This window comes from Gavialis gangeticus, unplaced genomic scaffold (assembly GCF_001723915.1).
Source record: "Gavialis gangeticus isolate Ggan-Ray unplaced genomic scaffold, GavGan_comp1, whole genome shotgun sequence".
NCBI lineage: Eukaryota > Metazoa > Chordata > Crocodylia > Gavialidae > Gavialis > Gavialis gangeticus.
Window position 1 is genome coordinate 37,802,961 of NW_017729008.1, and position 8,407 is coordinate 37,811,367.

General features: G+C 47.8%; 1 protein-coding gene across 1 annotated transcript in view; it reads right to left on the reverse strand.

Moving 5' to 3' along the window:
* The window catches only part of RBM17 (RNA binding motif protein 17), a 26,000-nt gene that overhangs the window by 16,920 nt on the left and 673 nt on the right, over window positions 1-8,407 (reverse strand). Inside the window, exons 2-3 of the mRNA XM_019509613.1 lie at window positions 4,078-4,218; window positions 2,818-2,934 (exon numbers count right to left, since the gene is read on the reverse strand). Of these exons, the coding sequence (XP_019365158.1) occupies window positions 2,818-2,934; window positions 4,078-4,200 (240 nt within the window). The 5' untranslated portion in view covers window positions 4,201-4,218. The remainder of the gene's footprint in view (window positions 1-2,817; window positions 2,935-4,077; window positions 4,219-8,407) is intronic.

An 8,407-nucleotide genomic window follows, 5' to 3' on the forward strand; every position in this document is an offset into this window, starting at 1 on the left:
GGGGGGGGGGGTGTTAGGGGGACAGATCAAGGACCCCGCAGTGAGGGAGAGAGTGGGGCTGGAGCAGGCACTTCACACCCAGGGTGAGGTGGGCCACATGACAGAGCCACGAGCAGCTCATCCAAAGGATGCAGGGGGGAGGGCTCCCACCGCTGCATGCATCCCTGGGGGAGACACAGGGGGCATATGCCCCCCGGATCTCTGTGCAGGGCAAGGGCAGACTGTTGCTGCATGCATGGGGCCAGAGGCTGTGCCAGGTTCTTCCAGGCAGGGGAAGGGCTGGGCCAAGACTAGGCTCAGAGCAGGCAGCAGCGGCACTGGGAGGGGGGCTAGGGCAAATTTTGGGGTGACTGTAGCCCACTCCATAGCCCCCCATCCCAGTGCTGCCACTGTCCACCCCGCCCGCCTCAAGCATAGCCCCATCCCAGTCCCCCTACCTGAAAGGGCCCAGCGTGAGCCACAAGTGTGCAACTCACCTTTGCCCTGCACGCAGATCTGGGGGTGCACATGCCCCCCATGGCTCCCTCGGAGATGCACACAGTAACGAGAGCTAACCCCTGCACCCCCAGATGAGCCACAGCTCCACTCTGCCCTACCCCAGCTGTGCAGCCCCTGCCTCTGCCCCAGTCGCACTCCTTCCTTCACCACAGTGGCCTCAATCTGCTCCACCCCGCACCCCTTCCCTCCGCCCCACCCCTTCCCCCCCACAGACATACTGGCCTGACGCTGCTCTCCAAGCTGCAGCGCTGCGCTGCACTCTTGCCTGCATGCATGCTGAGGGTGCACGCGTGCACACAATATTTATCGGCAACATCAGCCAAAAAAATCCAATTGTCAATAACGTCAATTTTCCTTTTATTGGTACCGATACGATATGGACCGACGTATCGGTGCACTTCTGTGCGTCAGTCCCAGCCAAGCGGCCAGCAGAACACAGTGCATAGACCCCGCTCCCACCTTCTCTAACCCCGACAATCCCTGCCTACTTTCAGTTGAAAAAAAAAAAAAAAAAAGCCTGCAAAGCTCTCTGGGCTGCTCTAGGAACCCCCAACAGCCCAGCACCCGCACTGAAGGCTCATTGCTTCTCCATTTGAACTTCTGTACAGGTCAGTTTCTCTCTCAGGATGGTCTGAATGTGTGTACACAGCCTGAGTAACCCTGGTTCTTCCAACATTTCCTCATAAATCCTGTTTTCTAGATTGCATTATGGCTCCAATTGGCCTAAAACAGGCAGGAGCTGCCTCATGCTGTGTAGCTCTTCCCAGTCCACCCCACACTAACGTTTCTTCAAGACACAGGCACATGGGTGGAAAGGTCCCGAGTGCTTCTTTAGGGGAGGAGCTTGGGGCAAGGAAGGGGGCACCAGGAAAGGCTACAGCACCTGCCAGCTCAAAGCCCTAATGCAGGAAGCGTGCATGCAGGGCAATTTTATCTGGCTGTTGCCACATGGCAGGAAGTGCCTGCACTGCAGCACCCTGAGAACTACTGCAATAGAATGTGAAGTCCTGGCCTCAATTAAGTCAATGGAAGCTTCTCCACTAACTTAAAAGCCGAAGTTTTACACAAGGTTTCTTTTCTCTCTACAAACAGAAAATAAGACAGATCTGTCAAACTAGCATAAGTAAGAATGCCTTCACATATTATGGAAAAGATACATCTGTTACTATCTACTGATCTGCTGTGGACCAACACTACTGTATTTACTTGATTCTAAAATGAAGCCCTCCTCATTTAACATGAAGGAAAAAGCCCCTTGTCTTAGAATCGAGTGCAAGGGTGGTAGAGGGCAAATGACTGCTGTGGCTTGGGCTTCAGCCCTTATCTGAGGTCAGGGCCATAGCAGCAGTTTCTGCCTGTCCCCCTTGCCACCTCCCCACTGCAGCCTCTTCCTCCATCTCCCACCACCCCAACAAAGCCTCTGTTCCTCCACCATCCCTTCCCTACTTGCCATTGATATGCCCCAGCAGGTTCTGTTCCTGTTCTTGCCTGGGGCACTGAACACGGCTCCAGACCAGCTCCACAGCAATGGCATGCAGCCCACACAGCTGCTACAGGAGCCACGTTCAGTGTCCCAGGCTAGAATAGCAGAGGCTGGTGGGAGGGAGGTTGGAAGTGGGGAGGGAGCAGAGGTGGCAGACAAGCAGGGGGCAAGCTGCTTGACCTCCCCACACCAACTGCCTCTACACTGCCTGCCCCCCTGCAATGGTAGAGAGATGAATTAAAGACAACCCCTAAATAATTAGATTCTACACATAGAAAACTGTAACAAATTTACAAATGTTCCATGTATAGAATTTAGTTTTAAACTAAGGGTCATCTAAGATCCAAGTAAATACAGTAGTAAGGCAACAATCAACTTTCACACATTAACAGGAAGTAGTATTTACTTCAGAAGAGATAACCCAAACAGCTTAATTAAGAAACCCCATCATTGTAAGAATAGAAGGACCTTTTTAATTTTTTTTCTGGTTGTTATACCCATCTTTTTCTAAGGTTGGTAGGATCAAAATGCAATTGCTACTTATGTATCTCCCTCCCAGAATTCTTGGTCTATGAAGTGCTTTGAGCTTTCCAGAATAAAGGCACTATATGCATGCAGAATTGTACTTTAATGAGCAGATAAACAATCTATGTTTAAGTTGGAATTTTCATTGGTGAAAACAAACCTGAACAAGACAGACCAATAAATAAAGGCACTTTTACCCGTAGAACAACATTACTAAGGAAGGAAAATGCAAACTATTCCAGATGGTGAAGGAGAATCAGAGCTCAGAATCAGATGCCAACTGCTGGATCTATGAGATGGAGTGAGCTTACCTTTAGCCCTGGTGCCACATGGGGTGGTGTGTCCACGATTTGCCTCTCATCAGAAGAGTTTCCTCGCTTCAGGTCTATCACTGGAGCAAGCACTGTTGTTTGTTTTGTTCTCTGACTCTAGAAGCACAGAAATACAGAATATCTGAGGAAGGCAATATGCTCTTTTTTCTAAACGGTGATTTGCTCAATCTCTCGGAATAAGGAGTGTTCTAATTTTAAGAAAATACGGAAGTGTCTGAAATCCATCTCAGGTCCCAGTCCTTGCCCACAGACCTCCCCATACCACTTGTCTTGTGTTTACTAGCAGGTCTTCCTCAATATTTCTAATAGAGCTGGATCTAGTTGCAGTTGCATATTTTAATATCATATTTGTGCACCTATGGTACAGTGTTCAAGATAGTGCTATGTCTATATTCAGTAAACTCTAGACTCAGACCCAAGTAAAAAATATAGATCCCTTGTACTATGCATTCTTCCAGGGCTTATTGCTACCCCCACTGAAATCAAGAAGGGTTTCTGGCACTGATTTTTATGGAAGCAGGATCCTGCAGAGACTGAAAGTGCCAAGCTGTGACTGGACTACATGAAACGACACTGAGCAAAGAATTAGAGTGATAAAGGCCTAGTGTAACAAACATAGATGAAAAGACAGCCTGGTATAAACTTGCTCTTTAGCTTCTCCTCAAATGAGTAGTTTATATCTCCTCTGCCTCCATTTGAGCCTACTGGAAATATTTTCTGTATCAATTTCTAATTTGACCAGTACTGCCAGAAGTCACTGCAGTGTAAGGAAGACTTCAAAACATAAAGCAAGAAATGATGCAAGCAGGTCAATACCAAAAATTATGAAAGACAGCCACCATCTTCCCTATTAACTCCATTTACCTATAGGAAGTGCTTACCTATTCTACCTTCAACATCAATTTTGGGCTCCAAGCCAGTACTGAAATCTGCTGTTTAAGGAACCCACAGTTATACTATACACATTACTTCTACTTTGTGTTATAGAAAGAATCTCCCTGCCAGACACACACTTCACTGTGTTCCCTTTTACCAGAAATGCTCAATACTAACAAACATACAAATCCTGACAATGTGGGCAAACAGCTATAAAGGCAATCAACTGCATTGGTGTACACTGTACAAGCAAAATTCTACCTAGAGAGGGCAATATTTTAGGGAGGGGAAACCCCCCCACCCCCAAACCAACCAAACTAAAAAGTATTCATAATAAGTCATCAAGAGCAGCGGTACCTGTACCTTTGCTTGCGTAAGAGCTGCCTTCTTCACTTGCAGCTGGGACTGTAGCAGTTTGAAATTTTTGGACCAGCCTTCTGTTTTTGAGTCGCTGGTCTCAACTCCCAGGTCGTCATAAAGTGACATTTTCTTTTCAATTTAAAGCTGAAAATTAAAAAGATTAGATTTAATTTAATTCCTGTAATGTACAATCAACGTTCATTAGCTAAATGGATTTATTGTTGTCTGGATACATATTTATGTCACCTCTTCTTGCTTTTTAAAAGAAATCAATACTAATTTTCAAAACCTAAAGAAAAGTAGTCCTTCCTAGAACTAGGACAAACGCTGAAAAAATATCACACTTCAGGCTCAAAAAACCCCTTTTTTTCTGGACAATAGCAGTTGGATAGAGGGTATGAATCTAAATAATAAAACCAGTAACAACAAAAACAATAATATATGGTATGAAAGATCTATATAATTACTGTTTGGACCAATTATTATTATTAACATTTAGATTATTTAGATTTATATCCCACTCATCAAGAAAGGCTCAGAGCAGCATACTATAAATGACAACAGCAATATATGTACTATTTTTTTCCCCTTTTCTCCCCTAGTGCGAAAAGGCACCACAATAATCATCTAGTCTGACCTATGTGACACAGCCCTCACCTAGTAAAGTCTCCATGACCCCCATGATTTTGGTTTATTTTATTTATCATACATACATACATATATACAGGCAGATAGATTGATAGATCAATTGCTCTATGGACAGATAAATATAGATATAGGTATATAAATATATATACACAGATCCGCATCATGATAATTTGGAAGAGGTTTTTATAGCCAGATGCTCTTCCTGATGCTAACTCTCCTCCTTTATCTGAGTTTGGGACCAGCACTGGATGGGCAGAATTGCTCATCCATGGCAGAGTTGACATTTAAAGTGATATTTGCAATGGAGAAGATGCTAAATGAATGGAGAGGGAGTGTGTTGGTGCCAATACTCAAGCAGAAAGGTGACATCCAGGACTGTGGCAAATACTGGGGAGTCAAACTGATGTCTCACACTTTAAAAGCATGGAAACGAGTGGTGGAGAATCAGATAAGGACTGAGGTGGTCACTGGGGAAGGCTAATATGGATTCATACCAGGGAAAAGTACCATGGATCCAGTTTTTGCAATAAGACAAATGATGGAGAAAGCCTATGTTCACATATCCAGGGGGGAATATGAAGTGTCTGAAAGTTAAGGATGTGCCAGAGAAATATGTCAGAACCACTGAGGACATCTATTGCAAATGTACAACGAAAGTGAGGAGCAGTTTGAAAGGCAGAGTTTTGAGGTGAAGATGGGCATTCATCAAGGGTCAGCTTTGAGCCCATTCCTATCTGCAGTCACGATGGATGTTTACTGACAAGAAGGAGACCACCCTGGAATATGATGTTTGTGGACAACATGATCATTTGCATGGAGAGTTTAGAGGAAGTGCAAGCTGGTTTGGACCAATGGAAAGAAGTGCTAGACGAAGAGGAATGAAGATGAGTCGATCCAAAACGGAATACATTTACTGCGATTTCTCTGAGGTACCTGATGTTGGAAATGTGATAATCAATGAGAAACATGTTCGAAAAGTTAGTAAGTTCAAGTAAGTGAGATTAACTGTTCAGCAGGGTTAGATGAAGAGTTGAACCACTGAATAACAGCAGGGTGGACAAACTGGAAACTGGTGACAAGAATATTATGTGACAGGAGAGTATCAGTGGAGCTGAAGGGGAAAGTCTACAAGACGTCCGTGTGTCCAGCACTACTGTACAGAGTGGAGACAGCCCATGAAGAAAACACAAGAAGGACGACTAAATGTAACATAGATGAGACTGTGCAGACGGATGGGTGCAGTCACGAAGATGGATAAAGTGAAGAATACTTACATCAGAGGGTTCGTAAAGGTAGTGGAGGCAGCTAAGAAAGTACAAGAGAGAAGACTGGCATGGTATGGGCATGTTCAAAGGAGTCCAGAAGAATACATGGGAATAAAGTTATCAGAATGGTGCTACCAGGGAGAAGGGGAAGAGGAAGGCCGAAGATGAGATAGAGCTATAGTGCAGAGGAACATGAGAGGAGTTGGAAGAAAAAAATATGTATGACCGAAGCCAGTGAAGAGCCAGGATCTGCAAAAGCAACCCTGTTTAGATAGGACAAGCAAGGGGGGGAGGGGGGAAGAAGAAGATAAATATATATACAACTATTTTAAAGCTGGCTTCTCCTATTACTAATCAGAACTTCCTACATCTCCCGGCCTGGTGGACAAGTTTATATTCCACCCTGATCCCGCGAACCTCCAGGGGCCCTCAGCTGCTGGCTCCTCCACAGAGTGATTGCTATGGGCATGTATCTGGTGCAGTTTATGGATGCCTTCAGCTCCTGCCCCTTCTGCGATCAGAGGGAGACCCTGGCATGTGCTTGCCTGAAGAGTGCCAGGCTGCAGCCCCCTCCAGGACTTCCTGCTGAGGCTCTGGCTAACTACTCCTGCATCTTTTCACTTATGCTCTCCCTATCCACAGCCCCATCAAGTCCCGGGACCTCCTGGTCAACCTCCTCTTGCCTTTAGCCAAACTAGCAATCTATCTGACCAAGAAGGAGGCTTTGGCTGGGAGAACACCCAGGGACTATGCAGCCAGTTTCCTGTCCCTCATCCATTCACCTCTCCGGGCAGAGTTTCATTGGTCCATTCACCACTAGCTCCTTGGACTCATTCGAGGGCCAGCAGGCACTGTCCAATTCGTGCTCTGCTCCACGTCCCCCTCCGTGCACTCATTTTTAACCTACAACCTTCACTCCCATCCCTGCTTTGCTTTTTGTCTTATGTCATCAAGTGACATGTATCCAATCACCCCCTCTATTAGCAAGAGCACTAACTGTTGCTTTGTGGGCCTAAAGCCCATGCCCACAAAACATGTCAAACAGGCCTGTCCAGGAAGGAGGCTGGGGGTATCAACAGGGACTCCGAGGCCATCTTCTTGTCCCTTATCTAATCACATCCGCAGGCATTTTCACCGGATGGCATCTACTGACTCCTTACATGTGTTCAAGGGCAAGTGGGAGCTGGCTGATGAGCTCTGCTCAGTGTCCCCCATCCTTGGAGCTCTCATTATCCAACTCTGACCCTCACTTCTGTCACCGTTCTCATTATAAGTTGTCCCAAAGAATCAGTGGATGCATACCGAGCGGCCACTGGCCCCAAAATGAGTCCAAGGGGATACTGCCCGATGAAACTCTGCCTGCAGACGTTAGTTGAACCAGGAACAGGAAAGGGGCCCATCAGTTCCCGACGGCTTCCCCGGCCAGAGCCTCCTTCCTAGTCAGCAAACAGGCCTGGCTCTAGCCAAACTTTCTATGTGCTGCCTTACAAGAATTATGGGGCAGTGCCCACCAAGTAAACTATTCACCTCCCTTAAACAGAAAAGATAAATAATTGCTTGGGACAAATGATAACTGAAATGGATGGGACTGGAGGTCCAAGATTTAAAATGAGTGCACAGAGGGGAGACACCAAGCAGAGCACACTAGGCGGCCCTCAAACAAGTCCAAGGAGCCAGCGGACACTGCCCAGTGACACCGCTCAGGGACAAGAAAGCAGCCCCACAGGTCCCCCAACCGAAGCCTCCTTCCTGGTCAGAGAGACGTCCCGCTTGGCTAGGGCCAGGAGGAGGCTGACCAGGAGATCCTGGGGCTCGGCGAGGCTGCAGATGGGGAGCACGTAACCAAAAAGGTGTGGGCCATTTCTTCTGGACATCCCTGCAGAGGGACCCAGCACGGCCACCGCGTCCCCAGAGGAGACCACAACACCAGTCCTGGTGACTCTTCCTGTCTCTCCTCTCGCAGCCTCTGGCCCAGCAGATTCTTCCCTGCTCGCAACCAGCACGTCTCCACGGTCCCCCTCACCCTGTGCTACCCCCGCCCGATGCAGGCCTCGCAACAATGCCCCAGAGGGCGCCTGCTCGCCACACAGCGCTACCAAGTCACTAGGAGCTACGAGCTCTGCGTCAACGGCACGCACGAGACAAAATAATCAAATGGGGGTGATGCCAGGTGCAAAAAGAGTGCCGGGCAGAGCAAACCCCATCGGGCCGACGGCCCCCACAGCGAGTCCCAGGAGCCAGCGGGCTTCTGGACCTGTGACTCCTGGCCCACAGCCCAACCCTACGCAGCCCCCTTCCCCCAATAGGACCCGCCTTCCCTCCCAATGGGACCCCCACCATGGGACGTCCCTCCCCCTCAATAGGATGCCCCCCATGGGACGCCTGTGCCCCTCAATGGGACTGCCCCTCCCCCCTCCTCT